Source organism: Microcaecilia unicolor, chromosome 9 (assembly GCF_901765095.1).
Source record: "Microcaecilia unicolor chromosome 9, aMicUni1.1, whole genome shotgun sequence".
In the NCBI taxonomy this organism is placed as follows: Eukaryota; Metazoa; Chordata; class Amphibia; order Gymnophiona; family Siphonopidae; genus Microcaecilia; species Microcaecilia unicolor.
The window spans coordinates 72,596,451-72,614,253 of record NC_044039.1 but is presented as its reverse complement, the minus strand read 5'-3'; the positions used below and the strand labels follow the sequence as shown (position 1 = coordinate 72,614,253).

At 48.2% G+C, this 17,803-nt stretch overlaps 1 protein-coding gene across 4 annotated transcripts in view; it reads left to right on the top strand.

Annotated features, from left to right (window-relative positions):
• The window catches only part of NUP50 (nucleoporin 50), a 353,557-nt gene that overhangs the window by 128,162 nt on the left and 207,592 nt on the right, over positions 1 to 17,803 (top strand). For all 4 annotated transcript variants that reach the window (XM_030214692.1, XM_030214690.1, XM_030214691.1 and 1 more), the window contains one exon: positions 7,494 to 7,577. In XM_030214692.1, coding sequence (XP_030070552.1) covers positions 7,494 to 7,577 — 84 coding nt within the window. The remainder of the gene's footprint in view (positions 1 to 7,493; positions 7,578 to 17,803) is intronic.

The following is a 17,803-nucleotide window of genomic DNA, read 5'->3' as shown; positions in this document are numbered from 1 at the left end:
CGAAAACGCCGTGATATTTGGGCCAGACCCATCAGTATCAGCGCCCGTCCTTGCGCCTCCCTGACGGCACGGCTGAGGCCCTGCTACATAATGCTTTGTGCTCAACGTAGGCTGTAGGACACCACGGTTTGTTTGTGTGTGTGGGGGGGGGGGGGGGGGTTTGCATTGTTACCATATGTTGCCATCTGTGTTAGAGTGCTGCCAACTGAACCTGCTTTTATATTGTGAAAAAACAGAGAAAGAGATGAATTGTAAGCTCTTTGAACAGGGATTGTCTCTTCGTGTATGATGTACAGCGCTGCGTATGCCTTGTAGTGCTATAGAAGTGATTAGTAGTAATAGTAGTAGGCCACACGTTGTCAATAATTAGGACTCGTAGTCTCTTTTTTTTATTTTTTGTTTGCGCGTCTGTCCTGGGAAGTGGCAGAAATAAATCCAGGTCAAGTATTCACATCAAGTATCACATATGAGTTTTAAATTGTTGGGCAGACTATACGGACTGTGCAGGTCTTTTCCTGCTGTCATCTACCATGTTACCATGTTTTTTTTTTGTTTTTTTTTTGAATGGCAATGACGGTTGCATGGGGGAGTGGAAACAGAGATTACACAAATTGCTTGTTTTGAGTGTACTAGATGACGGCTGCTTAGGGGTAGTAGAAACAGAGATTAACCAAATTGGCTTCCTCTCCTATTTATTAAACCTCCTTGCAGCAGCTCATAGGTTTTTGCTTGCTTTGCTTTGAGTGTACTGGACTGACGTCTGTGCGGGGGAGGGGAGTGGAAATAGAGATTAACCGACGGCTCGTACCAACATGGCCGCCCCTGGCTCTTAACAAGATGGCCGCCCCCCTGTTCTTCCCATCCCAATATGGCTGCCATTGGAGCAGCCCTCTAACTCCGATCCGGCTAGCTAAGATGGCCGCCGCCTGTCCTACTCCTTCGCATGGCCGTCCAGCGGAAAACTCCCCGAAGGAAACCCCTGGATGACTACAACATGCGCCAGCCGTGAATTCACGCGTCACCAACCCTCTCCCCTTTCTTTTCCTTTTTTTTTTTAATAGATATCGTTCGCTCCTCGCATCCGTCTACTCACCCTGACTCCCGTACCAGGACGACATTGCGGCCCTACACCGGGACGGATGGGCTTGACACTCCACTGCCAGTGCGGGGACGATCGCGGGCCGTTTTCTGGCGTCCCTATCGCAATTGAGGGGGGGCGGTTGCATGATCGGCTATGCGCAAGGCCGCGCTCCCGCGGATTGTGACGAGGGGAACTGCTCCTCTCCGGTGCCCGGGCACCCGCTCGCATCGCTAAGAATCACAAAAACCTGCTTCCGCTGTGAATTCCAAGCCTCGTTCTTGGAATTCACAGCGGAAGCAGGTTTTTGTGATTCTTATTAACGATCATTGTGTTCCATCAACCAGTATACCCTCATATATTTATTGATTGGCCCCTGAAGAAGGCGGATATAGCCGAAACACGGGCCGTGTTGGATCCTAATAAAGGTTTTTCTGGAGCATCTTACCCTTATATGTGGTGACTGATCTCTTGATATTGGGCTCTCTCCACCCCATTTCCTTGTTGTGCCCACTTTAAAGGCACATAGGTTCGCCCTTTCCCTGCCTTACCCTCCTCCCGATGTGGATGCAGGCACATAGGCTCGCCCTGTCTCTGCCTTTCCCACTTCCATGTGGATGCAGGCACATTGGTTAGTCCTTTCCCTGCCTTTCCCACACTCTACTAGGTGGATGCAGGCACATAGGCTCGCCATGTCTCTGCCTTTCCCACTTCCATGTGGATGCAGGCAAGTTGGTTAGTCCTTTCCCTGCCTTTCCCACACTGTACTAGGTGCATGCAGGCACATAGGCTCGCCATGTCTCTGCCTTTCCCACTTCCATGTGAATGCAGGCACATTGGTTCGTCCTTTCCCTGCCTTTCACACTCTACTGATCCTCCGGAGTTGGAAAATTGCCTCTAACTTTCCTCACAGCGTTAAAAAAAAAAAAAAAAAAAAGAGGTTTTCTTCTGATTGTGCAGTGTGACCGGAGCTCTGGGACTGTCTGTTGAGGTAAGAGCGTTTTGTAGCTCCTCCGGGGAGGGCCTGCGATCGGCGACGGTTTTGGCGTAAATCCGCCATTTTGAATTTTCCGCCGTGTTTCGGCGATGGCTGCGGAGGTTGTTAAGCGCTGTTCCCGTCGTGGCAAGCGCAGATCAGCAACAGGGCTCTGTAAATCATGCTCTTCAGATATCAGAGCCGGCACGAGCATGGCGAGCGATGTTTCTTCCCGCTCAGTGGAGCTGGCAGTGGGCGCCATTTTGGACGCGCCACATGGCACAACCCCCGCAGAAGCGGAGGGGTTTGAGCCTGGAGGAGAGCCTCGTGTGGAGGCTAGCAAGAGAGCTGCTATCCCCGGACTGGATCCGGGAGGCCAGGGTGAGTCCTTCTCCCCTGAGTTGGTATTGCTGCTGCATAAAGCAGTCATGTTAAACAGAGCTCTCCCGCAGGGGTCTCATTCAGCCCTGCTACCTGTTTCCCCTCCAGTGGAGCCCGGCCTTGGATGCCGTGAGGCGCGTTTTCCCCTGACTGATGGCTGCAAGACAAGCGCAAAAGGGTGAATTCCCCTTGAGAGTGGCGCACCCCCCTTTCTTCCCCCCCCCCCCCCCCCCCCCCCCCCCCCCCCGTGGTCGGGATGTGAGGATTCTGAGCGGTCTGGCAGGCTCTCGTGGTCTGAAGCGCCAGAGGAAGGTGCAGGATTGCCACCGGATCCAGATGATCCCTCCGCGGTGAGGATTTTCCACCGTGACGAGCTGCCAGCGCTTATTTCTGATGCATTGCAGGGCCTCTCTATTGAAGATCCTGGGAGTGCCGAAGCCTCCTCTGGTAATCTGAGGATGGCAAGTGCTAAGAAACCTGCTCGAGCCTTTCCTTTGCATAACTCCATCCAAGAGCTTATTTCGGCTCAATGGGCTGACCCCGAGGGGCCTTTGAAAGTCGCCAGGGCTATGGGCCAATTATACCCTCTAAGTGAGGAGCATTTGGTGCGCCTAGCAGTGCCTAAAGTGGATGCCCTAGTCAGGGTTGTGACAAAGAAAACTACCCTCCCAGTGGAAGGAGGAGTCGCCCTGAAGGACAGTCAGGACCGAATTAGCTATGAACCGGTCCTTTGAAATTTCAGGCCTATCCTTACGGGCGTCTGCATGCGCTGTTGGGCTGCCCGAGCCTGCCTCGCTTGGTTGCAACAGGCAGTGGAACACCCTTTCTGAGGTGCCACCGCGGATGGAGGCGGCCTTGTCTTTCTTGGCTGGCGCCCTTTATGATCAGAATTGGGCGACTGACATGGCCTCTAAGCAAAGGTTGGTGAAGTTGCCCTTTCAAGGCCTTCTCCTATTTGGTGAGGAGCTGGAGAAAATTGTGAAAGGCCTGTGGGATGCTAAACCCCAGCGCTTACCCGAGGATAGACCATGGCCTTCTTCCAAGGGTCAGGCGGTTCCCTCTTCTTACAGACCTCGCTTCCATGAAGCTCGAAGGTACTGCCCGGGGCGTTCTGCTGGGTTCACTTCTCGTGCCTGCTTTCAGCAGAGGAACTCCTTTCGCTTGGACAAGCGTTCCGCAACGACCGGCTCAAGGCCTGGAGTTCAAGGGCGACCCTCTCTATGATGGTGCGCCGGCCCCCTCCTCGATTCCTGTGATAGGAGGACTGACTTTCCCTCTTGAGGAGATTTCCTCAGATCATTGGGTTTTGGACCTGATCAGAGATGGATACAGAATAGAATTCAATGCCCCAATAAGAGACGTGTTTGTGGAGTCCCGATGCGGTTCCTTGCAAGGAGGAGACCTTGCAAGGCTTGATTCACCTAGGGGCCGTGTCCCCGGTGCTTCCCGCCGAACTCGGCTCTGGCCGTTACTCCATTTACTTTGTGGTGCTGCAAAAAGGAGGGTCTTTTCGGCTCATCCTAGACTTGAAAGAAGTCAACAAGTCACTGAGAGTGCGGCATTTTCACATGGAAACCCTGCGCTCCGTCATTGCGGCGGTACAGCCAGGAGAGTTTCTCATGTCTCTGGACCTGAAAGAAGCTTACTTGCACATACCGATTTGGCCCCCGCACCAGAAGTTTCTGTGGTTTGCGGTGATGGGAAGACATTTCCAGTTTCGGGCCTTGCCTTTTGGCCTCGCCACAGCTCCCCCGAACCTTTTCCAAGGTAATGGTGGTAGTAGTTGCTTTTCTCAGGCGAGAGGGTATTCGGGTTCACCTGCACCTAGACGACTGCTCATCAGAGCAGACTCTGCAGAAGAGAGTCAGGTCACAGCCAGAGTGGTCTCAGTACTGCAATCTCTGGGCTGGGTCGTCAATATTGCCAAAAGTCACCTGACTCCCTCTCAATCTCTAGAATATTTGGGGGTCCGGTTCGACACAGCCTCAGGGTTTGTTTTTCTACACGAGCAAAGGCGGTGCAAGCTTCAGAACCAGGTCCGTCTGCTCCTAAGCATGCCTCGCCTGCGAGCTTGAGACATAGTCCAGCTATTGGGGTCGATGACTGCCACTTTGGAAGTGGTGCCATGGGCGAGAGCACACCTGAGACCTCTGCAGTGTTCCCTGCTTCAACGATGGTCTCCCATATCTCAGGATTACCAACGCAGACTCACGTGGCTCCCTGCGACCCGGCTCAGTATGGAGTGGTGGCTCTCAGACAGCATGCTGCGGCGAGGAATGCTGCTAGCGCTCCCCGATTGGTGCCTGGTGGTAACAGATGCCAGCCTGAAGGGCTGGGGCGCACATTGCCAGGGAAGGCATGCCCAGGGTCTCTGGACACCCGAGGAGTCAGAGTGGTCCATCAGTCGCTTGGAGTTGAAAGCGATCTTTCAGGCGCTTCTGGCCTTTCAATTGACCCTGGAAGGGTTGGCTGTCAGAGTTCTGTCGGACAACACGACAGCAGTGGTGCAGGCCGCGCAGATTTGCCACTGGGCCGAGCTACATCTGCAGTTTCTGTCAGCAGCTCACATTGCAGGTCAGAGCAACGTGCAAGCCGATTATCTAAACAGGAATCAAATCGACCCAGCGGAGTGGGAACTTGCAGATGAAGTTTTCCTGCAGATATGTGCCAAATGGGGGGACGCCCGTAGCAGATCTTATGGCCTCAAGTGCAAATGCCAAAGTCCCGTGCTTTTACAGCAGACGGAGAGATCCTCACTCGACGGGGTTGGATGCCTTGGCCCTCCGTGGCCCTTGTTAGGGCGAGTGCTCCTGCGGATTCGGTTACACCAAGGTGAGGTGGTTCTCATTGCCCTGGATTGGCCCAGGCGGCCGTGGTACGCGGACCTCCGGCGGATGCTGGTGGAGGATCCCCTGCCGTTACCTCTGGCACTGAATCTGTTGTCACAGGGACCGGTGACCATGGAGGATGCCTGCCGCTTTGGTCTTACGGCATGGCTCTTGAGAGGGCGCAATTGAGAGACGAGGGTTATTCCAGTGAAGTCATTTCCACTGTCCTTCAGGCCCGGAAGCATTCCGCTTCCGTGGCTTATGCCAGGATTTGGCGCCAATTTGAGGCATGTGCTTCTAGAGCGATCACACCCATGCGGGCTTCTGTCTCGCCGATACTTGACTTTTTGCAGGATGGTGTGCAAAAAGGCTTGGCCTATAATTCCCTGCGTGTTCAAGTGGCAGCCTTAGCATGTTTTCGAGGGAAGGTCGCTGGCCTCTCTCTGGCTGCTTGGCCAGATGTGGCACGGTTTCTCAGATGGGTGCTTCAGCTCCGTCCTCATGTGTGGGCTCCGTGTCCGGCCTGGAACCTGGGGTTAGTTTTAAAGGCCCTTCAGTGTTCTCCCTTCGAGCCGCTTAGTCGAGCTTCGGAGAAGGATGTGACCCTTGAGACGGTCTTTTGGTGGCCATTACATCTGAGCTCCAGGTGCTGTCCTGTTGAGACTCATTTCTGCAGTTCTCAGAGTCCGGACTAATGGTACGTACGGTGCCTTCCTTTATGCCTAAGGTGGTTTCAGCGTTTCACCTAAACCAGCCTATTTTCCTGCCCTCCTTTTTTAGAGAGGAGCTTCCTGAATCCTTTGGGCAGTTGCACCTTCTGGATGTGCGAAGGGCTCTGTTGCAATATCTGCGCATGTCAAATGCCTTTAGGACCTCTGACCACCTTTTTTGTTCTTTTGTCAGGTCCGCGCAGAGGGTCTCCAGCGTCTAAGGCCACTATAGCCCGTTGGCTCAAGGAAGCTATTTTCTCAGCATATCTGCTGTCTGGCCGGCCTCCGCCTGAAGCCTTTAAGGCACATTCCACAAGAGTGGTTTCCTCTTCTTGGGCTGAAACTGGAGCACTCTCTCTTCAAGAGATATGCAGTGCAGCGACATGGGCTTCTAAGCTCTCATTTGCCCGACATTACAGGCTGGATGTGGCTGCCAGGAGAGACGCGCAATTTTGAGCACAAGTGCTGGCGCGTGGTGTGGCTTGTTCCCACCCTATCTAGGGATTGCTTTGTTACATCCCACTTGTAATGGATTCATCTGCTTGATGACAAGGAAGGGAAAATTAGGTTCTTACCTTGGTAATTTTCTTTCCTTTAGTCATAGCAGATGAATCCATGAGCCCTCCCTCAGTGATTCATTGTGTAACTTATGTTCAGTTTTTCCTGTAGATATGTTCCCTCATTGGGAGAAGGTGGAAAACAGTCTTCAGGATTTCTGTTTTGTTACAGGAGGTTGTTCGTCCCGCCTTTGGATTATTGCTCCTGTTCTGGGGCGTTCATCCACTGTGAGGAAAGTTCATGTTGTTATGCTTTGCGGTGTTTCACTGCTTTGGAAGCTTCAAATACTGAAGAGGCAGATGGAGCTAGCTGGCTGTGAGGCATTATGGTTTTTCAGTGCTCTCTATTTCTCCCTGCTGGTTGGACACAACCCACTCGTAATGGATTCATCTGCTATGACTAAAGGAAAGAAAATTACCAAGGTAAGAACCTAATTTTCCCATTTTTTGGAATGGTTGCATACTGCCAGTGGCATTCCAGGCTTGTTTCACTATCTACTTCTTGGGCGGAACGAGTGTGCTTTCACTATTCAGATGCTGCCTTTGCAGCAGCGGTTCTGTCTGGGGATTGCTTTGGTACATCCCACCAGTTCTTGGATTCATCTGCTGCAGACGCTAAGGAAGGTAAAATTATGCCTTACCTACCGATAATTTTCTTTCCTTTAGTAGCAGCAGATAAATTCAGGATCCCGCCCTTTGTCAGACGTGGGATCCATCTCCACCTGCTGGTAGATGGATACAACCCACTAGTTCTTGGATTCATCTGCTGCTACTAAAGGAAAGAAAATTAGAAGGTAAGGCATAATTTTTCCTTTGGTTTCTTCACATTCCAACTAGTCTAGATGGTCAAATGTTTGTTAGTTGTTGCTAGCAATTTAATCAGGATCTCTTACAGAAAAATAAGATCGTATAAACTTTACATATAACATGAAAGATATAACAATTTTGTAATTCTTCTCATAGGCTGGGAGGTTCTCGGTGGCTAGTGAAGACATACTGAAGAATAGAGCTATCAAGAAAGCAAAGCGGAGAAATGTTGGACAGGAAGTAAGTGAATGATTTAATCTAAAGAATAAGGCTTAATCTTGCCTTCTATAGTTCCGATTATGCAAGTCAGTTTGATCCTTACTTCTTAAACCTTATCTTTCTAGATTACTTCAGTATTTGCATAATCCACTATATCCACATAGACATGTGAGCAATGGAGACTACTAAAGTTTCTTCCATAGCGTCCCACAGATCGATTCAGAGACTATATGGGGTCATGTGCAGCCAGCTCAATCTCAGTATTCTTTCAATCTAGCAGGTGGAGAGTCATAACTGTGCAGCTCTGCATTGATCCGGCTCCTGGCACATCATTTGGGTCCAGTTGAGCCTGGATAGGGTTTGAGGTTCCCTGGTTCCCTCCTCCCCCCCCCCCCCCCCCCCCCCCCGCAACGTCTGCTCTGTCCTCCTTGGGCTTGGTGCCCTGGTCTGTCTGGGTCTAGCAGTCTTTCTCCTGCCTCTACAAAAAAAAAAAATAAAGCTAGCAGATCGGCACAGGGGGCGACAGCTTGTTCGGGCAGCACAGGTCCACTTCATGTCGGCTCCGTTGGAAGCCGCGAAACGCTGCTCCCAGGGTGGGAGCCGGAGAGCAGTGTCTGGGGAATGCGTTGTGTGTGCGGCAGGGTGCGCTGGAGAAACTGTTCGCTCCAGGTACTATTCAGTCAGGGGATGATAATGAAATGCAGGGTCCTGTTTTGGCGGGAATTTCGGGGCAGACTGCTGCTGCACGTGCGCTGACGGGCGCCATCTTTGCTGTCCTGTTCGGCCCTGCACGTGTCGCCGGGGCAGCCTCCAACAGAGCAGGCTTCGGCTATTTCAGACCCCATGGGGAGGGGGGAGTTCTGGGGTCAAGGCTACTCCTTTCTCCCCAGAATTTGTGCTTCTCATGCACAAAGCCTTCCTTTTAAAACAAGCAGGGGAACCTCAGGGTGCTGATTCTCTGCCCCCCCCCCCCCCTCCCGGGCCTTCTTCCTCTTCTCAGTCACATGCCCAAGCTCCCTCGGCTGGAAGTTTTGTACCTTGACAACGTGTCAGACAGCCTCTTTCGTGGAGTTTACAGAAGAAGGCGACATGCCACCAGAGGAGGGGGATGACTCCACTGCGGCACACCTGTTTCGCAGTGAGGCACTTCCGCTGTTATAGAGCAGCTAGCTCCAGGGACCCTGGTTGGAGACTGGCTGAGGACGGGACAGTTTGACCCTCGCACGGACACGGAGTTCAGCGGGCTGACGGTCTGTTGCTGCCTGGTCCAGACTGACGGTTTCGCCTGGGAGGTGGAGCGGGAGGCGCTGCAGAACCCAGGCCACCTCTCAGACATCCTGTCCAGACCAGGTCGTCGCTGGGAGCCGAACTCTACTTTCCCCTGCCTCAGGGTTGCAGCGCTGCCCGAGCCTTGGCGCCCCTTTGCACCTCTGGCATCGCTGGCCGGGCAGCGACGTCCTCCAGCTTCCGCTGCACACTGGGAGGACTGCCGGCCGACACCTGTCCGCACCTCTGGCATTGTTGGCCAGGCAGTGGCGCCCCCGCCTCCGCTGCACACGGAGATGAACGCCAGCCAGCTGCCCGCCTGAGGCTGCAAAGATGAGGAAAGCAGGGAGCGCCGCACACACAGCTGCAGAGCCGGGGGAGGGCAGGCGAGAGGAGCAACCTTCGGCAGTATCTTTCGAGGCACGAAGCGGGGGACCTGACCAGCTTGTGGCCAGTCAGCGCTGTTCCACACCACACATGCCAACTACCGTGCTGGGAGCAGCCCACGTCCACTAATAGAAGGGGAACTATGAGTAAGTTGTCTGTGTTTATTCGATAAAGGAAACTTCAGAGAATGAGGAGACTTCAGGTGTCTGCTGGTGTACCAGGGTAATACTTCAAGATATTGAGACTTTGCAGTTGAAAAGTCTCAAGAGGCCTGACAGCAGGGAACCACGGTAAGGGCTAAAAAGTTACTGAGGGAGATGAAGGCATTTTCAGCGAGAGAAGCGTGCCATTGAAAGAGCCTTCTGCACTGCATTTAATCAAAACCAGAGGGGTTAAGCGTGTGAAGAGGAAGATTTGGGTTGGGTTAATCAAACCAGAAAGGAAAAGTGAATCAAGTAACTCTGCTTGTATCAGTCGGGATGTTGACTGGTCTGCACACAGGCAAGCTTTTTGGCTAAGAGGAGCAGTGTTTGGGACTGTTTAAGTGCATTTATTGGAAGAGCTGTTTGTGAAAAAGCAGAGGATTTAGTGGAAGTTTAAAACCAGTGTTTTAAGTGCTAGCATTTGATCACATTTCAAAGAGCAATTGAGTCAAGTACCTTTCTCTGATCAAGAGCAACCCCACCCTCTGGGTCCACTTGTTAGTAACCAAAGACAACCAGAGAAGTCAGAAGGAGAAACTGTTTTTGTATTGGCAAATCTGTGAACACTTTAACATTTTAAGCAAGCATAAGGAAATCAAACAAAATAAAACATAGAAAAGAAAATATGATGATACCTTTTTTTATTGGACTAACACGGCTACCACACTCCTCTACTTAAGCAAGCATAAGAAAGATTAAGAAGTGAAATTAGCTTAAAGCGACTGTCGCAGAATTGATCAGAAACTCTGAAGATTCTCTGGGCAAGGAGGGAAGGAAGCAATTAGTTGCCAAGAGACCGATTAAAGGAGGACCCTTACTCAGAACCACTCTTCTCCCCATCTCATCTGTTCATTAACCTATCACTGAAACCTGATCCAAAACTGACCTCAACAGCTTGAAAGGCAAGCTGAAATAACACACAAGACCAGAACACCAGACCCCACTCCAAAGAACAAAGTCTTATCACGCATACAGTCATCAGAACACGATCTTACTAGTAGCCCTCAGTGAATAGAAACCAAAATGAATACCTAAATTACTGCTTAACACTGATCCACTTAACACTAACCACCCCTCTTGCAGAAAGTAACATCATGCACATACTATACAATCATCAACGATTGATCAGATACACCACACCTCAACAAACTGACAACAACTTAAACAAAGGAAGACCACCAGCATGCGGACAACCATCATAAAATGCAAAGACAGGTCCAAACAAACTCACCTCAATGAAGAAACGACAACTAATAAAAGTCCACACAATACCAAACTTAGAAGACCCATTCCAAACAATCCAAGTGGGCTACATCAACGCCAGATCCGCAATAAACAAAACAGCAATACTAACAGACTGGATCATGGCAGAAGCACTGAAACCTGGATCCATGACCAAAAGGACCCCATAATCCTAGACCTATACCCTATAGGATACAAAATCACACACTGGACCAGAAAGGAAAAGAGAGGTGGAGGCATAGCACTAATCTATCGATCCCACTTTACCACCGAAACCACTGCTGAGTCCATGACACCTCAACTTGAAATGACCTCAATCAGAATCCACAACAAAACCCTTCATGATCATTTGAATTGTCCTGTTTTACAGACCTCCAGGTAATTGGAACGAAGGCCAGACTAACTTCATGGACTTTATTTCAAACATGTGTAACCAACTCCAATGTACTAGTAATAGGAGACATCAACCTTCACTTAGAAGACCCAAACTCAATCAACACACGAGAATGTAAGGAATTCCTACAATTATGGGATCTCAAATGGCCACAAATGCAAGCAACCCATGTCAAAGGGCACACACTTGATCTCATCTCACACAAACTTTTAACAGACCAGAACTTAATAATAACAGATATTAAATGGACAGAAACACCCTGGACTGATCACTACAAACTAAACTTATCCCTACACTGGCAGAAGAAGGGAGTATACCAAATACAAGAACACACATCCTACAGAATCAAGAGGTCAAGTAGACACGAAACATACTGGCAACAGATATATAACAATGATTGGACAGCACAAACAGACTCCATACACTACCTCATGGAATGGGATAAAAGATGCAAATGCATACTAGGTGAAATAGCAGCCTTAAGAACAAGAGCTTCACGTAAGCATAATGCGATACCATGGTTCAACGATGAACTGAAAAAGCTAAAAACACAAACCAGAAAACTCGAACGAGCATGGAAAAAAACAAAAGATGAACACACACTCAACAGATGGAAACAATCACAAAGAGAGTACAAACACGCTATAAAACAGACCAATACTATAAAACTAAAATAGGGACAAATTACAAGGACACGAAGAAATTATACCAACTCGTGAACAAACTCCTAGACACCAACCTAATCACTACATCGAATACAGACCTCCCATCTGCAGATAAACTTGCTAAGTATTTCAATGAAAAAATTGTAAACCTACGCAGCATGCTACCACAGGACAACACTGACATCGAAAACTTCCTTAATGAGTTGGACACAACCACTGGAGAATACCTGTCTGTGACCGAACCTGGTTAAATTTTGCTCTTCTCACCGTCTATACAGTTGCACGGGCGATCAGCAGGTTCTCCAACACTCACTGTAAACTTAGATACCTGCCCCAACTACCTAATGAAATCCGCCCCTGACCGCTTCATAGTCGACCTCACATCTCACCTAAATTACATGCTACTGCAAGGTTTCTTCCCTAAGGAAAATGGCAATATCCTACTAACCCTGATACCAAAAGACACCAAGAAAAACACAAATGAAATCACTAACTACCGTCCAATGGCATCCATCCTGTTAAAAACAAATGAAATCACTAACTAACGTACAGTAGCATCCATCCCGTTGTCAGCCAAACTGATGGAAAGCATGGTAGCCAAACAACTTGCAGATTATATAAACAAATTCTCAATATTACACGGATGCCCTTCTTCCTCAGATCGGAAATAAGCAAATGTGCTAGCTGACAGTGTATATAAGTGAAAACATTCAAGCATTACTATGACAGTCTGACAGGGTGGGAGGAGGGGGGTGGGTAGGAAGTATGCATGGGGACATCAAAGCATATCATTGATATTCTAACAGGATGGGTGTGGATAGGTGAGGGGAGGGTGATCAACAGAGACATACAGCTTTATGGTTTATAATGGGCTAGGAACCCCAGATCCTTGTTAAGTCCTTTCTGTTGGGTGTTAAAATATTCAATCATTCTGACTTCAAAGGTCTTACGTTCTTGTATGGTTTTAAAGTTACCTTTCAGGATTCTCACTGTGAAGTCACTGGTACAGTGTCCTGGTCCTGTAAAATGTTGACCAACAGGCGTGGGAACCCTGCTGGCACCAGTATTGTTCATATGATGTCTATGTAAATTGAATCTTGTCTTAAGCATCTGGCCTGTTTCTCCAATATAGCATCCTTCGTTACATTTTTTACACTGAATGATATATACCACATTGGAAGATGAGCAAGTGAAAGATCCCTTTATGTTGAATATCTTTCCTTTGTGGATGACTTTGGGGTCCTGTGAAATATTTTGGCATAGTTTGCAACTGGATAAATTACAGGGAAGTGTGCCCTTCTGTTCCTTTTCAGTCTGTGATGGAAGTTTACTTCTGATTAGCTTGTGTTTTAAATTGGGTGGCTGTCGGAAGGCCAGTACTGGTGGGGATGGGAATATCTCTTTCAGTAATTCATCCTCCTGGAGTATAGGTTGTAGATCTCTTATGATTTTCCTCAGTTTTTCCAGCTCTGGATTGTATGTCACTACAAGCAGGATTCTGTCTGTGGATTTTTTCTTTTTGTACTGTAGCAGATTCTCCCTGGGTGTTTTGAGGGAGGAGGCAATATTCTTGGAGATTATTTTGGGGTTGTAGCCTTTCTGTTTGAAGGATTCAGTCAGGCTTTTAAGGTGTCTGTCTCTGTCCCCTGGGTCAGAGCAGATACGGTGGTATCTTGTGGCTTGGCTGTAAATGATGGATCTTTTTGTATGTGAAGGATGGAAGCTGGAGTTGTGGAGGTAGCTGCATCTGTCTGTGGGTTTCTTGTATATAGATGTTTGTATACAGCCATCACTGATTGAGACCGTGGTGCCCAAAAAATTGACTCTTTCTGGGGAGTAGTCAATTTTGAATCTGATTGTAGGATGGTATGTATTGAAGGCAGAATAAAATTGTTTCAGAGTTTCTTCACCCTCCGTCCAAATCATAAAAATGTCATCGATGTACCGGTAGTATTTTAGAGGTTTGGTCTGGTGTGTATTCAGAAATGTCTCTTCCAGCTCAGCCATAAAAAGGTTGACATATTGGGGTGCTGTCCTGGTGCTCATCGCAGTGCCCATTATTTGCAGATATCATTGTTAAAGTGGAAGTAGTTGTGAGTTAAAATGAATTTGATTAATTTTGTAATTAAAATGAATTTGATTAATTTTGTAATAACTATTACAAAATTAATCAAATTCATTTTAACTCACAACTACTTCCACTTTAACAATGATATCTATCTGCAAATAATGGGCATTCAACATAAAGGGATCTTTCACTTACTCATCTTCCAATGTGGTATATATCATTCAGTGTAAAAAATGTAACGAAGGATGCTATATTACTACTATTTTACTACTATTTGACATTTCTAAAGCGCTACTAGGGTTACGCAGCGCTGTACAATATAACATAGAAGGACAGTCCCTGCTCGAAGAGCTTACAATCTAATGGACAAATGTACAGACAATCAAGTAGTGGCAGTCAAATTGGGGCAGTCTAAGGTTAGGTGCCGAAGGCAACATTGAAGAGGTGGGCTTTGAGCAAGGATTTGAAGATGGGTAGGGAGGGGGCTTGGCGTAGGACCACAGGAAGTTGATTCCACGCATAGGGTGAGGCGAGGCAGAATGGGCGGAGCCTGGAGTTGGCGGTGGTGGAGAAGGGTGCTGAGAGGAGGGATTTGTCCTGTGAGCGGAGGTTTCGGGCGGGAACGTAAGGGGAGATGAGGGTGGAGAGGTAATGAGGGGTTGCAGACTGAGTGCATATTGGAGAAACAGGCCAGATGCTTAAGACAAGATTCAATTTACATAGACATCATATGAACAATACTGGTGCCAGCAGGGTTCCCACGCCTGTTGGTCAACATTTTACAGGACCAGGAAACTGTACCAGTGACTTCACAGTGAGAATCCTGAAAGGTAACTTTAAAACCATACAAGAACGTAAGACCTTTGAAGTCAGAATGATTGAATATTTTAACACCCAACAGAAAGGACTTAACAAGGATCTGGGGTTCCTAGCCCATTATAAACCATAAAGCTGTATGTCTCTGTTGATCACCCTCCCCTCACCTATCCACACCCATCCTGTTAGAATATCAATGATATGCTTTGATGTCCCCATGCATACTTCCTACCCACCCCCCTCCTCCCACCCTGTCAGACTGTCATAGTAATGCTTGAATGTTTTCACTTATATACACTGTCAGCTAGCACATTTGCTTATTTCCGATCTGAGGAAGAAGGGCAACCTTCGAAAGCTAATCAAGAAATGTATTAAGTTATGTCCAATAAAAAAGGTATCATCTTATTTTCTTTTCCATGTTTTATTTTGTTTGATTTCTATTGATAACCTTAAGAGTGAACTAACACGGCTACCACACTCCTCTATTCGATATTACACGAATCACAGGTTTTCGCCCCGTCCACAGCACAGAAACAATAATACTCTCTACTAGCCAAATTCAAGCAGGAAATAGCAATAGGCAAAAATATTCTCCTCCTTCAATTCGACATGTCTAGTGCATTTGGCATGGTAAACCACAATCTCTATAAATAAATCCCACCTTGAACGTTCTGAAGCTCCCTCCAACTGTGGCAGTGAAGCCCTGAATTGCTGTAGTCCTCCTGTAGCCCTCCTGGTAGGGAAGGCTATTCGGACTACTCACCACCGCCCTCAGCCACGCCCCATCTACGACCTACGCCACGCCCCAACTGGACATAAAAAGCACCCTGAACGTTCTGAACCACAGTCTGAGGCTTCAATAGTTCGTATGTTCGAAGCTCTGTAACCACTTTTAAGCACAGTACATCTCTGCCCCGCACTGACCTGGAGGAGCGTCACAGCTGCAACACACACGGATGAGCGTCATGGATGAGCGTCACACCAATAGGGAACTCAAATAGAAGAAGGGAGGAGCGTCTGAGGTGAAGGCGTCAGTCGGGAGGAGTCATTTTCTACGACTGCACCGTTGCCAGGCAACAGAATGAAATCACGCCTCATGCACCTATCAAACAACTCAAAAAGAAGGGGAGTGCCTCACACGCGAAGGGGTTACTCATTGCCTGCGCCTCCATCGTTGCCAGGCAACGGAATGCAAGGACGGATGATGGACCTATCACAGACAACTGCTACACAAGAAAGGAGGAGCATTATAAGCGAAAGGGGTCAGTCCTTCTCTGGGTAACACGAGACGAACAACGCTGGAAAGACAACATTGCTTTACTTAAGTTTCTTGCAACAAAGGTAAGACGGACTTACTTTTCAAAACTTACAAAAACTTATTACCGACTTCTTGCTGCTTTCTGTGTCCGCAATTACTCCTCTGCTTCTTGCTGCTTTCTGTGTCTGCAATTCCCCCTCTGCTCCGCCGGGACATTACTGCCCACAATACATAAACAAAAGCGGCCACCGAACGAACATACTGATTTCATCTGCTTCTACTCATCTGCACTCATTCATTTCATTCAGTTCCTTCCTCTTTGCTGCTTCTCTGTTATTTCCCCCGCCAATTTCACAATACGTTTCACCGTGTTATAACCATTCCACTCCTAGAATGCCCACCGACCACAACAACCGAACCTTTACACACTACTTTAGTAGCTGCTCATCTGCTTGCACGCCTCTACCGTGATTAATTTCTGTTTCTACACCTTTGCTGCTTCGCTGTTATTTCCCCCACCATTTCCACGCTACTTTCAACGCCCTTATAGGCAGCCATTTTCAGCACCACTACCAGTACTGAAACAAATGGATGTCTGCTAAACTATAAATCTGTTTACAATAATAACGTTACAAAACACAACAACTGTGGGGATAGGTTTTCTACATACATTACAAAAAATCATTTCTGTGAGCAATTCAAAGGACAATATCCTGTTTTGGGCGTCCATTTTGTCAAACACCACGACCTACACAGTGGGATGCGTTTCCTTTTCACTCTGGTTATGACAAAATGCATGTATGCACAACTATATACAGTGGGGGAAATAAGTATTTGATCCCTTGCTGATTTTGTAAGTTTGCCCACTGACAAAGACATGAGCAGCCCATAATTGAAGGGTAGGTTATTGGTAACAGTGAGAGATAGCACATCACAAATTAAATCCGGAAAATCACATTGTGGAAAGTATATGAATTTATTTGCATTCTGCAGAGGGAAATAAGTATTTGATCCCCCACCAACCAGTAAGAGATCTGGCCCCTACAGACCAGGTAGATGCTCCAAATCAACTCGTTACCTGCATGACAGACAGCTGTCGGCAATGGTCACCTGTATGAAAGACACCTGTCCACAGACTCAGTGAATCAGTCAGACTCTAACCTCTACAAAATGGCCAAGAGCAAGGAGCTGTCTAAGGATGTCAGGGACAAGATCATACACCTGCACAAGGCTGGAATGGGCTACAAAACCATCAGTAAGACGCTGGGCGAGAAGGAGACAACTGTTGGTGCCATAGTAAGAAAATGGAAGAAGTACAAAATGACTGTCAATCGACAAAGATCTGGGGCTCCACGCAAAATCTCACCTCGTGGGGTATCCTTGATCATGAGGAAGGTTAGAAATCAGCCTACAACTACAAGGGGGGAACTTGTCAATGATCTCAAGGCAGCTGGGACCACTGTCACCACGAAAACCATTGGTAACACATTACGACATAACGGATTGCAATCCTGCAGTGCCCGCAAGGTCCCCCTGCTCCGGAAGGCACATGTGACGGCCCGTCTGAAGTTTGCCAGTGAACACCTGGATGATGCCGAGAGTGATTGGGAGAAGGTGCTGTGGTCAGATGAGACAAAAATTGAGCTCTTTGGCATGAACTCAACTCGCCGTGTTTGGAGGAAGAGAAATGCTGCCTATGACCCAAAGAACACCGTCCCCACTGTCAAGCATGGAGGTGGAAATGTTATGTTTTGGGGGTGTTTCTCTGCTAAGGGCACAGGACTACTTCACCGCATCAATGGGAGAATGGATGGGGCCATGTACCGTACAATTCTGAGTGACAACCTCCTTCCCTCCGCCAGGGCCTTAAAAATGGGTCGTGGCTGGGTCTTCCAGCACGACAATGACCCAAAACATACAGCCAAGGCAACAAAGGAGTGGCTCAGGA